The 23,690-nt window shown below is 41.9% G+C and overlaps 1 protein-coding gene across 1 annotated transcript in view; it reads right to left on the reverse strand.

Annotated features, from left to right (window-relative positions):
- SLC5A10 (solute carrier family 5 member 10) overlaps positions 1–23,690 on the reverse strand; it is a 733,155-nt gene that overhangs the window by 598,937 nt on the left and 110,528 nt on the right. The window contains 2 exon segments of the mRNA XM_078665174.1: positions 5,496–5,555; positions 8,213–8,317. Coding sequence (XP_078521300.1) covers positions 5,496–5,555; positions 8,213–8,317 — 165 coding nt within the window.

The following is a 23,690-nucleotide window of genomic DNA, read 5'->3' on the forward strand; positions in this document are numbered from 1 at the left end:
GGAGGCAGGCCTACAAGCAAGCAATAGTCAACCGTAAAAACTCCTTGCAAGAACTAGCCTTGGAGGAGCCAACCCAGGCTAGTGGGATGTGAGATAGCACTCTTTCTTTGGAGGGTAGTGAATATTCCCTGTTTTGAAGATAATAGAAAAAAAGGTGGGTAACCCAATAAACCCTTGCGAGCTTGGGCTATATTCTATTAAGAAGAAGGTGCTTGCAAGGGAATTATGTTTTCTTGCTTTTTTTCTTTCAAACTTTCAACAGAAGGTTGGTATATAGAGATTCAGTACCACCTTGACCTTTTATAAACCTGTTTGTATTTACAAAAGCAACTTTATAATTTATGAAAAAAGTAATACATTCCAAATAGCAATAGTCAAAATGGAAGCTGGTAATTACTCAAAATAGTACAAGCTACACGGGAAGTAAAGTTTTTCGATTGTCTTTATATATCAAAAAAATCATAACAAAGGGTACAATTATTTAAAAACTGTGCAAATGCATCAGAGGAAAACAAGTGAACAAGACATAGACTAGTTGATTCTTGAAGATCACTTGCGTTGCAGACCACTCTTTACTAGTCAAAAACAGCTGATCTGGAACATATACAATGATATTGCTGTAACGATTTGATCGAAAGAAGTAAAAGATGTGGACTCATGTGTCGACGTTTCGGCCTTATACTGGAAGAATCCTTAAGGCCATCCTCAGGACTCACAATCTTATAAAAAATCAACCCTTCCTTAGTCTCCACTCGCAGCAGACCGCGTGGTCGATGTGGGACTTTAAGTTCAGAGTTATTCCTGTTATAATGGCAAAATTCTTAAATGGGTTTTTCTATGGCGTAATTGATCCGCATCCAAAATCAAAGCTTCTTACTTCTGCAATGGCTTCAAAAAGAGTAACAGTCGTCGTGGCGTAGTCTCACGAGAACGTTCTCGTGAGACTACGCATCGACCACACGGTCTGCTGCGAGTGGAGACTAAGGAAGGGTTGATTTTTTATAAGATTGTGAGTCCTGAGGATGGCCTTAAGGATTCTTCCAGTATAAGGCCGAAACGTCGACACATGAGTCCACATCTTTTACTTCTTTCGATCAAATCGTTACAGCAATATCATTGTATATGTTCAAGATCAGCTGTTTTTGACTAGTAAAGAGTGGTCTGCAACGCAAGTGATCTTCAAGAATCAACTAGTCTATGTCTTGTTCACTTGTTTTCCTCTGATGCATTTGCACAGTTTTTAAATAATTTTACCCTTTGTTATGATTTTTTTGATATATAAAGACAATCGAAAAACTTTACTTCCCGTGTAGCTTGTACTATTTTGAGTAATTACCAGCTTCCATTTTGACTATTGCTATTTGGAATGTATTACTTTTTTCATAAATTATAAAGTTGCTTTTGTAAATACAAACAGGTTTATAAAAGGTCAAGGTGGTACTGAATCTCTATATACCAACCTTCTGTTGAAAGTTTGAAAGAAAAAAAGCAAGAAAACATAATTCCCTTGCAAGCACCTTCTTCTGTTTTGAAGATGGTACTGGCCCTGTTATATGCACCCACATATCTGAGCAACACTGGGTAGACCATTATGCAGGGGTCTACAACTATAGGGAGGTGGCAGAGGTTAGATCATGGTAGCGAGAGGGCTGGGGCAAGTTCCTATGGTTTTTACCTTGGAAGAAGTAACCAAGGGTATAAATAAGCTAACCAGCAATAAGGCTCTGGGCCAGATGGGATTCCACCAAACCTGTTTAGGATCGATGATGAGCTTTGGAGCCCCCTTTCAACTCAGGTCTTGTATGCAGCAATCAAAACGCAGGGTGCCGCCTCATGGTCAATGGCAGCAATCAGTTGGTTGATGGCTTGGTGGGATGCTACTGATATTCTCACGGACATCCAATATGGGGTTTCAACCAGGGAGGTCAACGTCTGACCAATGCCTGAACCTTTACCTAACTATAAATATGTATACAGCAGCCCAATTGGAATCCCTCCATCTGGCATTTATGGACCTCAAGTCCTCATTTGACAGGCTAAATCGTGCTAAATTGGGGCCCTGTTGCTTGAGTTAGTGGTGGAGGCTAATATAGTGGCATTGTTGGTAGATCTGCACTCTGACACCTCTGCCTCCATGCGTTTTTTGCACGGTGCTGCATGCACTCAGCCCTTTTCAACCAGTAGGGGGATGCGGCAGGGATGTATCCTTACACCATTTTTGTTCACCTTATATGTAATGGGCTTGAAGAGGCCCTTCTCTCAGCTCTGGCTGATTGTCCCAGAGTGAGTTTGAGGTCACTTCCACTGTTGTTATACACCGAAGATTTGGTCCGGATAACCAGCACGGCCGGGGGCTGCAGCTTCTCATGGACAAATGTTACCATGCTCCACTAGCTCCAAGGCCTTCAAAGTGGGCCACCACACCCTGGGCAAAGTCTCAGCCTTTCCCTCTTTAGGGGTGCTATTTGATGTTAAGAACAATTGGCAGTCTCTGTTGGAGATGAAGAGAGCTGAGCTTGTTAAAACTACTGTGGCTAACTTCACTCTTAGGTTAGGTTTTTGGTCTCCGCTAGTCCTGCTTAAGATTCATAATTCTAAGTGTGTGTCCCTTACCCAGTATGGTAGTAAGGTTTGGGAGTATGTGAAGACTAACAAAATTCAGACGACTGAAAACAAATTTCTAAGGCGACTAGTCCAGTTTCCGCAAGCTACGCCTGCTTTCTCAGTGCACGCTGAACATGGAGTTAGGTTTCTTGCCGATAGAGTTGCTCTTAGTCCCCGTCTCAGCTGGATAAAGGTCTGGACCAGGAAGGATCTCAAGCTTAATAGGTTGATCCGCTGGGACTTCTTGCCATTGGATGGCACACTCAGAATCCACTGGTTAGCCCATTTTAAGGCCGCATTTGCTGCTTTTTGGGAGGACGGATGACTACTTGACTACCCACTCTTTTGTGGCCCTGGGCTTACAATCCACAAAAGAGCTGTATTTTGAGCAGACAACATTACTGAGAGAAGGGGCTGAACTGACGAAATCCTTGGTGAGGGGACAGTTGCTGCTAAAGTCTGTTCAGGGTAAGGAGCATTACTTAGCCCAATTGTCTAGTAGGCGAGACTGACTTCTTTTGGCCAGGTTTCATTTTAATCAACAACACCATCTGCTGGTCACACCCTGTGGAAGGGTCCCCTCTGGTAACAGGACGCCCTCCGGCTGCAACAATAGGTCCCCGCAGGATAGCCTACATTTTGTAATGTCCTTTAATTACTATAGTTGGCCCAGAAAGCAGTTTCTGATTCCATTGTTAAAGACAAGGAATTTCACTCAAGTATGACCAGCTCTTATGTACTTACAACTGTTCCTGAATGAAGATGTTATTTGCTGTGTTCAGTTTTCTACGTGCAGTTCTGGCATCTAGGCGCTCAAGACGGGACTGAGCATCTCATCAATGTGTTAGGTGTTTCTTTGTTTTAAGCTGTTTTTATTGTATCTTGGCTTATATGCTGTATTTAATGTATATGTGATATATTTACGTGGGTTTATGGATAATTATTGTGTCTTTTTATGGTTGCCTGTACAAGCGAATAAAGTTCTTCTCTACTACCACTGTATGGAAATGAAATGAGACATATTCTACACCATTAATCTGTAATTTTACTGTAATTTATTATATATTTAAGCATAACAGCTTATCCCTTGACAGTGCTCAATTTGAGCAGGTGCCTTAGCACTCATTTCTGGTGATGCAGGCATATTTTTCATCACCAGAATTTACCCCATATAGCTTGTTACAATTTTTCACAAGGAACTGATTCACAAGATAATATCATTTGAGCAGGTATACACTTTTGCTGTGATTCAATCATAAGACGGAGGAATAAGAATATCCAAGTCAATTAGGTACGTACAATTACATTCAATCTTCCTAAATTCAGAAACCTAGGTAGCCGGCAATGTTAACTGATTTTACTCATTCAGCCGAAATGACTAACATATTTATTTATTGTCAAAAGATTGTTACTTAAAAAGAGCATTTTTGCACACCAATTCTATACCCAGTACAAAAAAAGAGAAATATTTATATACATAGTTGTGACATATGTGCCCCCAGTGCAGTGACCATACCCAACTCGCTGTTCAAACAAGGTGACTTATTTACAGAGGTTATTAGAAGAGAAGGGATGTCTTATTAGATTCTGATTAAATTTCCAGATCAAGTATCAGATTCTTTTTCTAGTACTTTGAGACTATGCAAGTATAGTGTCGACAACGTTTCGACCCAGCGGAGGGTTGTAGGGCCTCTTCAGGACAAGAAATTCCTGGGGCATCAGGACGTCATGTTATTACGTCCGTGGATCAGAGTTCAGTGTCTTGCTATGGCCTACATGTTGATAAGAACAGGGAAGGTGTGTTGAGGAACCAATCTCCAATGGCCACCTGGAATCTTTAGTTTCCTGATTGAGCTTACACCTAATAAGTAGACAGCAATATTTTAGCAGAGATCCAAAGTGCTCTCCGTACAAATAATCAGATGTGAAAGAAACATCCAGATAGTGCGGGTGCTTAGATAAGAACTCAACGCAGTACTGGCGAGAAGTCCCCTGACCGGATAATTTAGTCAGGAGGCCAAGGGGAATCCCTACAGATATGCAACGGAGGTTAGTGCTCTGTGCTGATTGAGGGGCCGAGAGTAACCCCAGACCAGGAGAGAGAGAGGCAGAAGAGTCAGCAAAAAGAAAGCTAGGAAAACAGTGATAAAGGGAGAAAGCTGAGATTAAGAACCTGCAACAGTGAGTTAAAGAGAGAGGAAGTGCAGCGTGGCAGCAGAAAGAGGCAGGAGGTGCAGTCAAGACTGTGCAGTCGAGGTAATCAGTAACATAGACCATGGCAGCGCTGGCGAAAGGTACCTGAGAAAAAACGTGGGGCCTTAAACTTAATATTTTTATTTTTGTAAATTAAGCACTGCCCGAGAGGATCAAGAGGAGAGATACTGCCTACTGGACACAGAAGCAGCACAGGATCTTATACTTTCTAAGGAGACCTGCAGAGGACTTTGATGCTAGACTACAGCAGTGCCCTGGGACTGCTGTGTGTTTACCCCCCACACAACCCTCACCAACCCTACAAGTGGAACTGCCCCTAATGGGCAACAAATTCATACCATCCCCTCAGGTGTCAGTATCCAATCAATGGCTTGCAACCGAAAATGCTGTTTGCAACTACTGTTACATTTCATTGCGAACTGTTCAGAAAGAACACCCCCTTTTCAAGAAGGTTTGTAATAGGTCGCAAACTGTACATCGCGACTCGCAAAGATATTTGCAAATCCCTTTATGCGACTTTGGATTTTCCAATTGCAAACCCACCGCATTCATACCACAAAATACACTAGTACATCAAGCAATGACACGAGCGAGGTTTTTTTGTGTTGTGCTTCCTTTCCTAGCTACATTTTCTTGTGCTTGTGCATGGGTCTGTCTCCATACATTTACGTACTCACCCCGGAAGAGAGATAAACAGGAACAAACACCCAGGCCAGTGCCAGGAGGATGTAGGTGGCCTGGAAAATAGAGGGGCAACAAACACAAAACTGAATTAGTACCAAGGTCACAAATTCACATAATACATTTTATACATTTACCCACCCTCTGCTGCTGAAGTATAAAGATCCCTAAACTCCTTATTCACTTCCTGCCCAGCTTCCAAAGCAGTCATTACTGATGCCCTTGTCCTCAGATAGAATTAAGGTAACACCTGCTTCTTCTGGATTGTGTGTTTTTCTATCTAGAGGTAAAAGCTAACTTGTTGTTGTAAATTTGTCCCAAAATGATATAGTATTCTATCTGAACACAAGCGTTGTGACTGCTTCCCTAATATATAGGCCTCATTAAGGCAGCCTGTCAGTGGTGATCCCACCACCATTCATAGAAGGAGTTTAACTGCCGGATTAAGATCTGGCAGCCAGAGGCATCGGTTGTAGGGACAGACTGCTTTTCGATGGGGTCAAGGAGCCCGTCAGGGCAGCAATCAGACCATAATCCCTACAATAGGGGCGACCGCCTAGGGGATTACGATGTCCATTTCCCTTGGGCCGTATGTGGTGGTCTGACCACCACGTTAGGGCAGACGAAAAGGGACATTGATGGCCCCTAGCAGGGCCCCACCCCCCCCCCCCGAGGCCTCCACTATGGGGTTTGGGGGTACATGTGGTGCCCCCCAAAAATCCATGGACCCTGTAACAGGCACATCATGGTGCCCGGCACACTGTGCATGGATGTTTAAAGCATGTCTATTTCTATTGTGGCTTGTGCTGCAGCCCTTTTCCCGGGCCGCTGCAGAAGCCGCAAAAGAAAACAAGATGTTTCCGACCTCCTTCATTGCGCGTATCTTAATTTGGCGGGTGGAACCGCTGACTACACGTCGACCAGGTATCCATCCCGCAATGATGGCGGTCAGATGCTCGTCCGACGCCATCATACTAAGGCGCATAGTGTCCACTTAAAAAGTAATCTCTATCTGTTTCGTATAGTTAGACATTAAATTACATATGATTTTCGGTTATAGTTGTGAATTGGCGTTCCCTGACACATCTGCTGCTCACTAGCTATGTATGGGAAGAGAGAACCATTGAATTAGCGGATGAGACATCACAAGACCGATAGGGAGCCAATTTTGAGCCCTTTCCAGTGTATCCCCTCCTGGGGAGTTAGCAGAGGACCAAACCTGTCAGGGGTGAGGGCTTGTGTGAGCTCCTGCTGGGACCGTGAGGGATTATGGTTCTGACTCCCCTCCTTCCCACACAAGGTATGGCATATTCCCACTCGCAAGCAGGCACACGGCTTCTCAACACCCACAAAGCACATCATCTCACTACTCACACCTCCGCTCTGCATTAGTTCACCGTGATTGACATGAAGATATGTGCTTGCCAATGCACAGCCATACCCCTATGCACTGGGTACCAACAATCAAACTGAGCACAGTATTCTCAATAGCCAATCTAACCCCACTTTTTCACTGAAAAATCTGCACACGCCCCCAATAATGGTACATCACCCTAGAAATGGCTTAGAAGACAAACATTGGCAAAGCTTGTCTGAGTTTTATATGCTAAAGCATGCAAACACGGGCATGCTCAAATGTGGTTTACGTGCATCACATGACAAAAATGCGGTTTATGGTAGCACAGCGAAGTTGACAAAAAGGATTGTTTTCTGTCTGGAATGTATGCAGGGGATAAAGTACTAAATGTGATGATCAGTGTAAAGGTTTAGTGCACTTTTCAGATGTACAATAGTTCATCATGCATTCTTCTGAAAACATGTCCTAAAATGCTAAATCATGACGTAGTACATCAGACAGCCAATAGCACCCTCTCTTTTATATTTTTTACAAAAAAAGGTTTGTTATCGAAAATGAACACCGTCAAATCCTCTCAGTGATGCCTCGTGCCAGTTCCAACAGACTCAAATCGAACACCACCAACATTCTAAGGATGGTTCCATTGGCAGGGTGGGGAAAGGGGAGAGGAGAAGTACCATTAGGTTATCTCTTAAGCAATTAGTTAAAAGGCGCTTTTTAAAAAAAGATTTTAAAAAATGTCCCGTTGCAGAAAACTTAGGGTCTTATTCATACAGGTTAACTTACACTTTTGGGGTAAATTTGCTATTTTTTTGCTAGTCACAAACTACAAGTATAGTTTTACGTGTAGTATGTTTACGACAATGGATAACTCCGCATATTAAAAGATAGAACAGTGTCTGCAGTGTAAAAATATTATTCGGAAAACTACACTCGTAGTTTGTGAATAGCAAATAAAAGAGTAAACTTACGCCGAAAAGTGTAAATTTACCTTTGTGAATAAGTGATCGAAATAAAGTTCTTTGACTGATTGAATAACATACATGTGTATTTGTAAAGCGCACGTTCAGCACTAAGGGTATCTTGGCGCGGAATAACAGATGATTGTTGGTACCCAACTCAATGGTACTTATTTTATCGACCTCAGATGGATGAAAGGCTGAGCAGACCTGCCGGGATTTGTAACTGTGACCATGAGGTCCAACACAGGCCCCTGAAGGGGTTGCATTAGTCCACTGAGCCACCAGAACTGGTAAGGGTGATAAGGCTCCGAGCGCCTTGTCACCCTTACTGTAGGCACTGTGCATCCAACCATTAAATCACCCACCGTTCTTTCACTAACCCATTGACTCTTACATTCCACTCGAAGCCGGCCACAGCGATCCCTCCAGCGGCTCCGGTCCCAGCCAGGCCAATGAAGAGCCCCGACCCTTCACTGCTGGCAAACAAGGAAGCTCCGATCTGAGAAAACAGTCAAGACGTTCAGTTAGAAACTGTACGGTCAGAAAATATAACATACACATTTCAGGTTACACTTCAAGCCTATTCCAAAATACTTACACGCCACTCAGAGGGGCAGATTTACAAGGCCCTTGCGCCACTTTTGCGTCATTTTTAACATGGGAAAAGTGACGCAAAGGTGGTGCAGAGGGTGTAAATAATCCCCAGAGTACTTAAACTCCACCCTAGAATACTTTATCCGCAAAGTGCACAAACACTGTTCCTGAACAATAATTTCCCATTTTAGAACGCGAAAACAGCATGCCGGAGGCCTTAAACCCCACCCCAGAGTGCATAACTCAACCCTACACTAGTTAAATCTAATCTCAGAATAGGTAAACCCTAATCCCAAGTACTTAACCAACGTCCAAGACTAAATAAACCGAAACACCGGGTGCTTAAACCCCATCCCAAAGTGCTGCTACCCTACTTAAACCCAAGCCCAGAGTGCTTAAACCCCATCCCCAAAAAAATTAAGTACATACTACACTAATTAAACGACATTCCAGAGTAATTAAACTCCATCACAAACAATTTACCTCCATCTTACATTAATTAAAGCGAATCCTAGAGTGAGTATGCACCACTCAGGGCACTCAAGCCTCATTCCCAAATGCAAGAATACTTAACCTTGGACATCCTAACCCTGGTTAGCCCTTACGCATCCCTGACTCTGCCTCAGTTACCCTGGTCTTAGAGGTCTTGAAGGAATGGGTATAGAGGAATTATGTACATGAGGCAGATTACTCTCTGTTGTTTCCACAGCATTAAACACCCATTGAGGGGGTTGATCAAGCAGTCCCGCCTAGGGTGTCATTAGGGGTCTAACAGCGCCTTATGTCCCTGCTACTACCACTGGCGCTTTGTTAGGTCGCGTCCATGGACATAACCCAGTTCCAGGAATAAACAGATGACTTGACCCCTTGTCAGAGTCTGTAATCCTTTTAATACCATACACCATCCCCTACCTTCCACTTCCACATACCCCAGACAGAAACATCAAAATGCAAAGCTTTATGTTCAGACTTCATATAATATACAACCCACACACCCTCACACTCATTCATCATTAAACTTTATACGGTTCACATAATAGAAAACCATAAAAGTTGCATAGTGCCATTAAATTACACCCTCACACACTCCAAGGTGTGAAGAGTGGATGGGGCTGACAGCACACACTTTCCTCATCACTTTGAACTCAAATGCATGTGTGTTCACTTTTGAGGGCCCACAGAGTGGATCCATCAATGGGAGGCAGTAGAATGCAAGCCACAATTCAGCACCAATAAGATAACGTGGGCACACCTAGAAAGACTCCAGCAGGTACTCCTGTTTGGTACGTAGAAAGTAGCAAAACAATGATCTTAAATGACATTTAATACATAATGATGATTATCGGAAGCAGTACACAAACAAGAGAAGTTGTCACGATATACTCTTCACTGCCTATCAATGGGATACAGGTGTATATGATCTTAAACTATTGTGCATAAACTATATATCCTATTTACATTACTAGGTCCTGCACCATACTGGCATCAGCTCAGACGAGGCGCAGGTACTGATGGAGCGTGGCATCAGTTTTAGAGTTGAAGAATTTAAAAACTGCTTAAGTTCCTTAGAAGTTGTAGTAAAGAGCTTGGCACAGCTAATCATTGATACAAAGCACTAGGTGTATGTAAATATCCAACAAACCATCCATCCATCCATTCAATCCATCCATCCATCCATCCGTTCGACTATCTATCTATCTATCTATCTATCTATCTATCTATCTATCTATCTATCTATCTATCTATCTATCTATCTAACTATCTATCTATCTATCTATCTATCTAACTAACTATCTATCTATCTATCTATTTAACTATCTATCTATCTATCTATTTAACTATTTAACTATCCATCCATCCATCCATCCATCTATCCATCCATCCATCCATCCACCCACCCACCCACCCACCTACCTACCTATCTACCTACCTACCTATCTATCTATCTATCTATCTATCTATCTATCTATCTATCTATCTATCTATCTATCTATCTATCTATCTATCTATCTATCTATCTATCTATCTATCTATCTATCTATTTATTCAAGGAGGATGAGTGGGTACTCACTGCTTCTTTGATATGGTCACAAGCACAAGTCCTGTGGGATGAGGCCTTGAAATGCAGGCCGGGCTGTGTGTGAGGTCTCTCAATGTCTTAGTGATGCCTCTTTCCCAGCCTCAGCTCTGAAAGACCCATACATTCTCTAAGTCGGAGGTCAAGGGAGGGCACTAGGCCGCCTAGAACTGAAGGGGATATATTTGAGGCTACCGAAGGACTCTCTGACTCCATCTGCTGCACAAAGCCACAGTCACCCTTACTAAAGTCAACTCCTCCCAAAACCATCCGACTTCAGCAGCTGCTGGAGGCTTCACAGCTCGGCATCTCTCATCCCAAGTAAAGCATTCTGGTTGCCCCGGCGTCAGCTGACAGAACAATGCAACCCCTCTCCTGTTACCTAGGGACGGTAGAACCCTCCCTCATTGGCTAGTCCTATATTTCCCTAATAGGCTTTCACTATTGCCTTTTCAATACATTGCACCTGATTTGTATACATTTATTGATTTTCTGTGTGATTATAACACACATCAAACACTGTCTGTCATACACCCTGAATAAATAAAAGAATTAGGATCCATCGACTCTCTTTCACTTCCACCCCCTGTGAATACTTAATATAAGTCATTTGAATCTGACTAACATCAAGAATTTACCCTCTAAGGAAATTAGATTCATAAATGCATCTTAGAAACAGCGAGAATTGGTTTTGTTTCCAATACAGGATATATCCTTCACATTTCGAAAGTTCGAAAGTTATGTTTTAAACTGATAGTTCCCAGACATGCTAACAAGGACATTCTCCATATATTACCCATTGAAGTGCTGCAGATATTAAAATGAATTGTTATACAGCCATATGACAGCACGTTTGTTTTTCCTAAAGCAGGGGCTTTTCACACATGTTGACACTTGCTCTGTTTTCCATCAGTGTCTTAACATTATGTTATTACTGTAGCTGTAAAGGACGAGTGTATTTCAGTGTCTGAGCCTTAGTCAACCCTGCAGCTAGATAGGAAATTGGTTAGCTAAGGTATCCTTATAAATGTATTTTGTTTGGCAGCAGAGAGTATACATTAAAAGTAACATTGTGGAAGACGCTGAAGCAATTTGAAACGAACATCCTTAGCAGGTGACCATACACCAGGAAGAAAATAATGAAAGCAAAATGGTGACCCTAACTAATGGGCTTCTGCAAAAGAATACCACATTCCAATGAAGTAATCGCAATAAACTGGTATATATCTTTTTGGAGCTCTATTGATAAGTAAAATAGACTACAAAATTCAGTCCACTTTGACTCTACATCACTAAGGAAATGTAAGTGTTCCTTTTTTTAACAGCAAGTTTCAATGATTTTAGAGTTCAATATAATCTATAATTTATCTATAGTGTGCACGAGTTAGCTATTGAAATATATATGCATTGGACTCGAAAATAGTACCGCACACATTACGAATATAAATGTAATTAGGTGCTAATTACAACACAGATCGAATACTTCTGAGGGACTGAATGTTACAGTTTATCAGACAATGGGGCATATGTAGGTAATTTCCATTTTGCGATTCCCAAATAGCGATTTTTAAGGAATCGCTATTTGAGAATAGCAAAATGGAATGTAGGTAAAAATTTGCAATATTTTTGCGGATCTCTAACATTCCTTAATTGCGATTAGCAAATTGCGAATCGCAATTAAGGAATGAGTGTCCCATTCATTCCTATGGGCTAAAAGGCCCATAGGAATGAATGGGGATACATTCTCAAATTGCGATTTTCTATGAGAATATCGCAATTTGAGAATCGCAATTCCAAGGGTGCCAGGGTGTCCAAAGGACACCTGTTGCACCCCTGTAATGTGCCTCGAAGTACATGTGGCGCACATCCATGCCCTAAGGGCATGTCTGTGCGCCACATAGCACTTTGAATTTTTTCAAAAAATGCATTTTGAAAGGAAATCGCAAAATACCATCTACTTGGAGTAGGTGGTATTTTGCGATTCTTTAAGCCAAAATCGCATTTTAAAATTCACTCCTACATAGCATTTGAGGAATCGCAAAATTGCGATTCCTTAAATGCTTGAGCAAAATAAGGAATCGCAATTTTTGCGATTCCTTATTTTGCTAATGTGCACCTACATACCAAAGCACCGTTTGCGATTCGCAAACGCCGAAATTCGCCGAATTTCGGCGTTTGCGAATGAGAAAACGCCTACCTACATATGCCCCAATATTTTTTATTGGCAGGAATAATTGAACGCATATTTACTAGAATGTTATAGTCAGGCCATTTTATAGGGCATTTGAAACTCAAGGACACTTAGGTAATCCAGTAAGCAAGCTTTTCTGTTGTCCTGGGAACAACCGGCGCCAGGGACTTCTGCGAGCTCTTTGAATTTCCAGGTAGTCCCTCTTAGGGCTTTGAATTTCTCTGGATAGCAGGTTCAACAGTCCAGGTTTACTCTTGGCGTGTGGTGTAGGGCAGAAGGCCTATTTCAGCTAACACGTCTATCAACCAGTGTTACTACAGGGTCAAAGCAGCCTTCTTAGGGTTCGAAAAATAACACTTTATTTGCATAAAGGGAAGATCCTAGATATATTCAGCCACTGTAATGGAACACACACTACTCCGGTAAGTATCATAGGAACACATTCTGTGTATCTCATGACCTCCACTAAGATAAAGCAGTGCTTTCGATGAGAGGAGTAGCCTCAACTCTACAGTCAAAGTAGAGTGTCCTATTTGAGCACAATCAGATGTCTTATAGTGTTATGTGACTGAACTGTGCATAGCCCGTGGTATGCTATTATCATGGCCTTGGAGTAGCTGGTACCTTCACACCCTGGTTGTGAGGATTCAATTACAGGCCAGAATTGGATTTCTGGTTGTTTGAGTTGAATGGGTGTGAATAACATGCTGCTTCCTTGCATATGTGCATTATAGTAGTCAGTGGAGGTGTTTGCGTGTGAGTGCGCATGTGTGTGTATATATATATACCACTGACAAAGGCAGGAGCCGAAACGCGTCTGGTGCTCAGAGGATCGAAAATAAAAACGCTGATCCTACTCCCGTGAGTGCTGTTTTCTTTGTGTAAAGACGAAAAGGAAAGTAGCCGTGATAATAGCGAGGCACGCCCCTCGCAACACGCACCTGTGCTTGAGTGCATGACTTGGCGTAACGAGGAGCAGCAATATATATATATATATATATTCACTGAAAAAACCATAGGTTATAGACCATATATAGTTAGGAATTAGCATTTAGAAAACCTTATTTTACTCACACAAAACCATTGAAATTCCATATATAGTTAGTTGCACTAACTATATATCGCGCACCCGCAATCCACTGCTGATGATGTCACATATTACATCATTCATGACATGGTCAGTGACATCACTGATAACAACATCCAGTGATTTTTTGTTTCTATAAAGTTTAAATATGTCTTACATATTGAAGAATGAGTGGATGTGTAAGTGTCTGGACGAAGGATTTAGTAGGTGCATGACTGACTGTATGAGTGAGTGATTAAATGTGTCTCACTGACTGCATGGGTTAGTGACTAAACTGTCTTAATTTGTGCATCATTATGTCTGTTGTTCTGTAAACTGCTGCATGTGTTGATCAGTAGCTATATGAGTAACTATATGGGTTATTGATTGATTGCCCAAGTATTGGTTATAGACCATATATAGTTAGGAATTAGCATTTACAAAACCTTGAAAATTGTCAATCGTCCAGACACTTACACATCCACTCATTCTTCAATATGTAAGACATATTTAAACTTTATAGAAACAAAAAATCACTGGATGTTGTTATCAGTGATGTCACTGACCATGTCATGAATGATGTAATATGTGACATCATCAGCAGTGGATTGCGGGTGCGCGATATATAGTTAGTGCAACTAACTATATATGGAATTTCAATGGTTTTGTGTGAGTAAAATAAGGTTTTCTAAATGCTAATTCCTAACTATATATGGTCTATAACCTATGGTTTTTTCAGTGAATTTTCAAGGTTTTGTAAATGCTAATTCCTAACTATATATGGTCTATAACCTATGGTTTTTTCTGTGAATTTCATTGGTTTTTTAACAGCTAATATCTGTAGCTGTAAAATGTATTCTTCTTTAAATCCAAAAATATATTTTATATGTTTATGAATAATTTTTTTTTAAAATATTTTTTTTTCTTCGTTCCCGCTTCGCGAATCGGGAAGCTTCCCGTTAGCTGACGTTGATGCCGCGAAATAGACCGCGAGCCGGTAAACGTTTCTTTACCGCAAGTGCCGCGTTAGAAAACAACATCGTGACGCCTCCCGTCCGCATGACGTTTCACGTTGTCGCGTGATACGTCATATGACGTGCTACGTTAGCGAACTGGTACGCGAAGCGAGTCGCAAAGCGCAGGTTTCTGGAAGCAAACCGGGAGGCCCTGCAAAGCGCTTAACGTAAACACAGCAAGTCATGTGACTTGGTAATAACACTTTTCATTGGTTCATTTCACTTTTGGTTTCCTAATGATGTAAGACTAGGTCATATAATCTAAAATGAACACTTTTGATTGGTTGAGAACTCTTGTTTTTCCCAAATGATGAAAATCCCTCCTTCTTTCCTCACTCTGACTTTCATCATTGTGAGAGAAAGACCCTTTGTGATCACTGAGCAATGGCTTCTTTAGTAGCTTCAGCTGGTGCTTCCCCACCACCTCCACCACATCCAAGGAAGAGTGGACCACCTGCTCAAGTTATAATTCAACAAGAAGAAGAAGAAGAGGAACAGGACGACGAGCACGAAGAGAGGCAGTTTTTGCCTGAGCAGCCCAGGACGTCTCACCGGAAAGAAAACTTCATTTGGCAATTTTTTAAAATTCCCAAAGGTCAGAAAAAAGTAAATGCAAGATACGTAACTTGCCTTATATGTCAAGATAGACTGTCCAGAGGAACCGAGAAAAAATACAGTTTCGGAAACTACACAATGCATCGCCATATGACTAGGTGGCATCCTAACAACTACAGTGCTGCACAGTTTCGGAACGACCTAGATAATCTCCCTATTATGGCCAGAAGATCTGTTGTACCGGAAGTAACGGGACCAGAGGGCAGGGAGATGGTGCCAAATATACAAATGAAATTTGGTGAAGTAAAACACACCTGCGTATTTTGCGATGGATTCATTTCCTACGGAGAAAAAAGCATCACTCTGATCAACAGAGCTATTGACTATCATATGCAAGTTTGTACGAAACGCCCAAAATAATAGATACTTCTATTTTTGTTTTGTTGCTCCTGTTGAGCCCTTTACAATGAATCGTTTTCATTGCCCCCTCCAAGAAAAACCCAAAAAAATATAAAACTTCAGAAAAATTCAAAAAAAGTAAAAAAATGTTCCGAAAAATAATAAAAAAATATAAAACAACAAAAACAATAAAAAAAAAGTTCTTTTCAGAACTACCTCCCCGTTATTAAAAAATTGGTACAATATTTGGAACTGTGCCAACCTCTATTTCTCTTAGTTCGCTTCCCAGTTCGCTCGCCGGTACGCGAACTAGAAGCGAACCAAAAACAGTAAGTATAAGGGAAGGAAACAGACACTTATGTTAAAAGAAAGACAGCTATAGGGGAGTAAACTAGAGATACTATTACCCGTAATCCACTGCTGATGATGTCACATATTACATCATTCATGACATGCTCAGTGACATCATCACCAGAGGATTGCGGGTTTTTTGGCAACGTGCCTTATCCACGGTTTAATAACGCTGCCTTTTGCTTTATATAAGTTTTCAAATTGTATGAAATATATACCAATAGGTCGTTATGAACCTTTAGGTAGTGCTTTTCTTCATGAGGTCTGGTCGCTTCCATACACATACAGATGTTTCAAAGATGATCAAGAAGTTTATCTGAATGGAGAGGAATGCACTGAGACGCCAGATCATTCACTAATGTGTAGGCACATACAGTTACACGGTTCATGCAACAAACACCGACCAAATATGGCTTGCGTGTTGCAAGGCACGCCAGTTCCTGCTATCATCCCCACGTTCAAGTTGTTGGAAAATGGTAGTTATTTGATGCTCAATAATGAAGATTGTTCTGAGTTAATTGAAAAGGGTCTGCACCTCTGTACGGGTGTTCGCTATGTGAAGCACGAAAGTTTCACGGGCCGAACTCAAGGCCTCCTCTCTCTGAGACAAAAGAGCTCTTATTCTTGCCATGCCGTTGAAATCTGTCCCAAGGTTGGTATTTGTGGCCAGATTGAAAACTCCCTATGTTCATGTGTGGGAGGAAATAGAACATTTCTGCAGCAAATAACCCGTTCACTTACTGTTACGATAAAAGGAATACTTTTAATTCAGATTTGCCTTTCAATTTCAGCAAGATGGTTCCGACTATCTTTAACGCATCCTCCACAAAGACCCTGGCGCACTTTTTTAAAGTTGTTACCAGTGGTCTCGTGACTTCATTTGAGAAAATCTTTGGAGTCATCCCTGCTTCCTTTCATTCTATTTTCTCCACTCTGGTTCGTGGATTGGCATTTTTACTTGCATTACCAGCGGACGCTCTTGTGCTTTTTTACATTTTTAAATATGGATGTCCCTCCTATGCAACCTCCCACCCTGCAGCTGCTGACACTGTTCCGCAATCGCATGCTAGAATATTATGGCACAATGCCGTTGGCGATATTAAGCACGGCATATGGATTATCTTTTCGATTCTCCTACTTCACCTGTGTCCAGCCTGTATTTCACTGCCTGACCTGTGATTTCGATTGGGCCATTGATTTGTGTCTCTGCGGACCGGTTTCTCCTGACGTCGACTTTAATCAGCTGATGACTCCTATCATTACTCACGAGTTGGTTTGTCCTGGCGAAAGGATTATGGCTGTGGCATTGATGCATGGACTACTTGGTCCCTGGAATTTACTGGCGGCAGCACAGTCTTTCTTGGAACAGAGCTTTCTTGAAAACCCACCGAGCTGTCCTCTGATGGTGATAGAGGATCCGGTGCTGGGAGAGCACGTATGTTCTTTTCCGCTTTTAAATTGGATGGCTGAACTGTTTTCGGATGAAGACGGTGACTTCCTATTGGAGGCTGTTGCAGCTTATTTTGCATACACAGTTATGTCATAGACCTTTTTCATGTTTGATATGCTGAGTACTAGCATTTCATTGACAATTCATTGACTTATTTGTCAAGTTTTTATTATTTACCTTGCCTATTGGCTTAAGACTCGATAAAGTACTTGGCTGTTTTATTTTTCTTTAGCATTAAATTTTCCTAGTTTTTAATGCTTTACCTTGCGGACCGTCCACATATAAACTTGCAATCTGCTCTCATGAGATGGCACTTCTATTATCTTATTCAGTTCGTTTCCGGATCATGGGGAGGTGTCATCTAGGTCCTGGATATCTTTACACCGTGTTAAGTTAGCATGGGCTCATTACCGGTTTAAACGCCATTTTTCCTTTTTTGCAACTTCTGCACACGACACTTAGTTGTTGCTTTAGCTTTCCACCTAGTAGTTCATCGTGGTTTACATGAGAATAATATGTTATTGCTCTACTATCTGCTTTGCTTGTTAAACTATATCTGTACAGCGAGTGCTAAAGTTTCAAGAACAACACGATACAGAATTGTTATGAGGTCTGATCTCCACGACTTCATACTCACAACATAAGTGCAACTTCTGCCAATTCTGGGCATGAGGCGGGTTTTATATTGCTTTGCCGAACACACATACACAACAGTTGATGCGGTTCACATGAAGAGAGAGCTGGTGTATGCTGATGTGATTCCTTCAAATCTAAGACACTAAAGTATGGGCACGCCCTAAACCAACACAAAGAGACCTTCTTAGCAAATAATATAATATGTGTATTAGGGAGGGTGAGATATAAGCAGCCGCGGGCCGTGGAGGGAGTTACGGTGAGGCAGGGAGGCGGGGAGGGGGAGAAGCAGGGTGGAGCCCTCTCTACCTTGCCCCTCCCCCTCCCCGCCTCCCTGCCCCACCGTAACTCCCTCCACGGCCCGCGGCTGCTTATAAGTGTTGCTAACTCTTATTCATTTACAGCATGTTAACATACTGTCACCATTCGCTTTTTATGTACTAGTAACTATGCTGGTAATTTTGCTACTGATAATATGTGTACTTGTATTCTCCACCCTGCTTCTCCCCCTCCCCGCCTCCCTGCCTCACCGTAACTCCCTCCACGGCCCGCGGCTGCTTATAAGTGTTGCTAACTCTAATTCATTTACAGCATGTTAACATACTATCACCATTCGCTTTTTATGTACTAGTAACTATGCTGGTAATTTTGCTACTGATAATATGTGTACTTCTATTATCTAAGATACTACGCCTGAGAAGACGGCATTAGTAAATAAACATTTCAAATACACATGTGTTCTTCTTAACTCCATGTTCTGGTTTCTAAGAAATATATAACGACCGACTGTTCATGAGTTCCACGTATCCTGAGGTACTATAAGTTCATATTCTGGATTGTCTAAACATTGAGAGTTTGTTATATCCAATGTGACACTGTACCTAGCTTGCTAAGGAGTTTTTGATTACTAACGTGAGTTTTGGGACACCCTAATTCGCCGAGGTTCCAATCCTCTGTCCACAGTTCTGTGTGAGAACAGAAACCCTGCGACAGGGGCACCCCCAACCCTTGCTGGAGCTTCATCACACTTGCGATACAACTCCAGCAATGCGCCACCTTTACGGCACAGATACATCACGCATCTGTGCTGTTTTTGCCCCATGATGCGCCGCATTGTAAATGCAGCACACCATAGGTGACGGAACAGCGGCACAGAATGACTAACACATCCCTGGTGATGCGCCAGTCATCATAAATGTATCCCTATGCTTCTTATCTTGTTAGAGATGAACCGCCATATGTATCATCAAAGTTTTTTGCATTTCCTAAATAGCGAACTTTAAGGAATAAATAGCGATTCTTTACCATTCCTAGTTTGCGATGAGCTATTTGCTAATTACAAATTACCCATTCATTTCCTTCATTTCCATAGGGCGGTTGGACTCACTTTTAGCTCGAACGGCTGAATAGATTTCCACGAAACTTGGCAAAATTGTAGGGACTGGTAGCCCGATGTGCCTTTGCTATGTCTCAAGATATATGCTCCAGTGGTTTTTACGAAAATGAACTTTGAAAAATATATATTGGGCTACATTGGCCTATATATATGTTGGAGCCCAAATGTAGCCCAATGTAGCCCAATGAAGCCCAATGTAGCCCAATGTAGCCCAAAGATGGCCGCCAGACACACAAAAAAACAAATGTAGCCCAAATATCAGCCAGATGTAGCCCAACTATAGCCCAGTGACAGAATGACCAATCAGCTTCGCAAACCTCCGTTACGCGAAGCGGAGCGCTGTTACAGATATATATCTTTTTTTGAACGTTAATTTCTCAAAATCCACTGGAGCACATATATTGAGACCTAGCAAAGGCACATCGGGCTACCAGTCCCTAATATTTTGCCAAGTTTCGTGCAAATCCATTCAGCCGTTCGATTATTATTATTATTTTTTTTTTTTGCCCCGCGGGGCCCTTTTAAAACCTCCACATCAAACCTAGGGGGTCAGCGAGGATCTACTATGCCCCCTTATAGTTATTTCCCCCTTTGTTTTGACCTCCTCTTGTCTCTCGATCCTACCGAGAGACAAGATGGCGGCCGCTACGGACTTTTTGGAATGTTGACAGACGCCGGAGAACCAATCAGCTTCGCTTCACAAAGCTCCGTTGCGCGTAAAGTACGCGTCCTGGGACGCTGCCAGGTCCGCTGTTACAGATATATATCTTTTTTTAAACGTTAATTTCTCAAAATCCACTGGAGCACATATATTGAGACCTACAAAAGGCACATCGGGCTACCAGTCCCTACAATTTTGCCAAGTTTCGTGCAAATCCATTCAGCCGTTCGGGCTAAAAGTGAGGCCAACCGCCCTATGGAAAACTCAATGTTAAAAACACGTTTTGGGACCCCCCTTTTTTCTCGGCCCCCCCTTGACGAACCCCCCCCAAATTTTCAAGGGCTGCTCAGAAACAAAATGTGCCATTTTCCTGAAAATTTCAGCCAATTCCGTCCACAAACGCCAAAGTTATTAGACATAGAATTTTCAAAAATCCCATAGAGAAAAAATCCTAACTATATATACCTACTGGCGACCGCCAGTAGGTAATATATATATATATATATATATATATATATATATAGATATAGATATAGATATAGATATAGATATAGATATAGATATATAGATATAGATATAAATATATATATATAGATATAGATATATATATATATATAGAGAGAGAGAGATTGCTATCAATTGGGGATATGCCACCTGGGGAAATTGGTATGCACTTGAATGGTGGGAAGTCTATGCTTGATGTAATTGGGGTTAAGGGGTCTTGTAGTGTCCCCAGTATGCCTTGGATCAGATTACCTATTTAGTGTTTGGTTTGATTTGCTTTAGTGTGCTACGTGTGGATGTGAAGCGGTAAATAGTTTGTCGAGGGTGGATTGCTGCTGTGAGCTCTCTGAAGTCCAACTTTGTCTTAGAGGTGTGTTGGATGTGTGAGATATTCTGTTTAATTTGCTGTGTTGGAGGCAGTGATTATTGTTTATTATGGTTAGTACTGTTGTGAGCTTGATGACACTCAACTATTTGGAATAACAGAACAGCGCTGGATGTGTGGACAGTCAGCGTTCAGTCAAATGAGTTCTGTTGGATATTGTGTGTTGAGGGATAGAGGAGTTTGGAGTGCACAGCGACATCCTGTCACTGGTTGCGTCTGCATAGCTACACATTCAAGTGTAGAGGCCTTCCCAGTATAGTAATTTCTTTGCATTGCTTGCAATTATAGGGTGCAGCTGTGAGTTTGTCGATACCAAGGAATATGGAATATCTCTGGTGTGTTGTGTGGCCTAATGAGTTGTGTTGAATAGTTTTGTGATGTTGCTTGAAGGGGGAGGGTTTTTGTGAGCATCTTGATACCAAACTCTTGGCTCCAATTCTGATTTGCATGATACCGGAAACACAGGAATCCCAGGGCTAGCATTTCCAGCCGGTATTCACACCCTTGCACCTCCGAGTGTGGACAGCTAGAATGGGAATACCATATATGCCTTTCCCACATCTTTAGTCACAATTCTGGACATGTTTCCACTCACAATTCCTCCTCCTTATAGTAGGAGAAATCTGTGCATGGAAACACAGGGGAGGAGATACTGGGTGCATGTCTCCACCTGGAGAACTGAGAATCGGGTGATATTGCTCCACATGTCTTGGAACTGGGTCCTACATGCTGCATCTTCACCATGCTGGGTGCTTGAGAGGTATCCCGTCTAACACTTCCTGTTTCATCCGGGAACTGCATGTCTTGATGTTCTGTCAATGTGTGTTGTTGGGTGTAGGATAGGCAGCGGCGATTGGGGAGGGAGAATTGAAGATGATGGCCATCGACCTATCACCATCCAAGCTGGAGGGACCAAAGAGCCCTGTGTGTGTTTATGCCAACATCGAGCAATCACAGAAGGCACAATAATCCTGATGGGAACAAATGCCAAACAGAGATCCTGCCAAATGAGTGAAACAATGTCCAAAAGCTGAGAGAGCAGATGGTGCAGCAATTAAAGTTGATGACACGAGCGGGAGCAGTGAATTCTTCTGACTGCAGGGATCATACCTACAGCTGTACATTTGTACCCCCTGCTCACGTTAAACAGTAGATGAGCAAAGTTCACAGCCTCAGAATAGGTGTCTTGCCTGCAGTGCTTAATTTGAGCCGGTGCTGGCAGCAGCACTTAATTGTCAACACCGGCACTTATGACAGCTGCCACATGGTGGCGCTGTTTGTGCAATTCAAAGAGAAGCAGAACAACAGTTGTTTATTAATTCAATATTCATTAAAAGCAACTAATATAAGCCGCCAAAGCGATTCTTCAAACTTTGGGGGCCACGAACAGCCTGAAATGTCACACTTGTAGTAGCAGTGTGCTGGTTAGTAGTTGTGTAGTTACGATCTTTGGCAGAGCCGGCAGTGGCAATGGGTGTGCAAGTTGTGGTGGCCTCTGACTAGGGCCCACGCACTTCTTTTTTTTTTTTTTTTTTTACAAATTAAGCACTGCTTGCCTGGTTACGTGTCTCCAGTAATAGAGACTCGATGATACCCCATCCGTGATGTGTGCTTGAAGGATAGAGTCAGGCTATCAATTGGCTATTGAAATGTGGCAGATCCTGCAAACATGAACAACATTTGTAAAGGATTTTGGTATCTGGGAAAGACAGCCTGTATGAAAAGGAAACCAGCTAAAGGACAACATCGCAATATTTTAAGGAGAACCACGAGGTGGCAATATTGAACCATATTACACATAGGTCCACTTCTGTATTTAATGTTGTTGGTGGGGAGAGGCCATGACTCATGAGAAGCGAATTCTCTGTTGAGTCATGATGCCATCCCCTCCTTCAACAACGGTAAGAAATAGAATATTTTAAAATGCATATCTGCATATTAGGTTTTACGCCATGGTACTTTTTCATATGTACCTGTTTTAACAATATATATTAAACCAAAACCAGGATGAAGTGGTTACATTTGTGCAGCATGGTAAATTCCTATTTACGAGATCACATAAATATAGGAGGGTTGTTTCCATTAGTAAAGTCATTGTGAGATGTGATCTGTGAGGCAGTAAAAAGTGATTTTTTTATGTCAGCATTTACCACTGTAGTAATTAATGCGTGAACGTGCGTTGATTACTACAGTTGTTTTAAATAATGTATTGTTCAGCCACATTTTCAGATGTATTTTCATTACCATGGCACACCATAACTCATGGCCAATCCCCAATATTTTGCTCTTTGTAAACAGTCTATTTTTTAAATGCCAAAAGCTAAGGCGTGTATGGAACATGGCGAGGGCAGGAGTTATGGTGTATATTGTGTGTTGCACATCGTAACTTGTAAGTTTCATGGCTATTTCAGTTTTGTGTTTGCTGATCTACTAATGACCTTTACCTGCGTTTTTAGTGAATTTAATGGTTTAAAAAAAAATTATTTAGCACATTTCGCTGCCGTGTCCCCATTTTACGCTGTAAACAGTCTTCGTCTGGGCCATGCTAGCAGTGGCGTAGCAAGGGGGGCGGGAGGAGTTATTATTGGGGGCGG

This window comes from Lissotriton helveticus, chromosome 10, assembly GCF_964261635.1.
Source record: "Lissotriton helveticus chromosome 10, aLisHel1.1, whole genome shotgun sequence".
Taxonomy (NCBI): domain Eukaryota; kingdom Metazoa; phylum Chordata; class Amphibia; order Caudata; family Salamandridae; genus Lissotriton; species Lissotriton helveticus.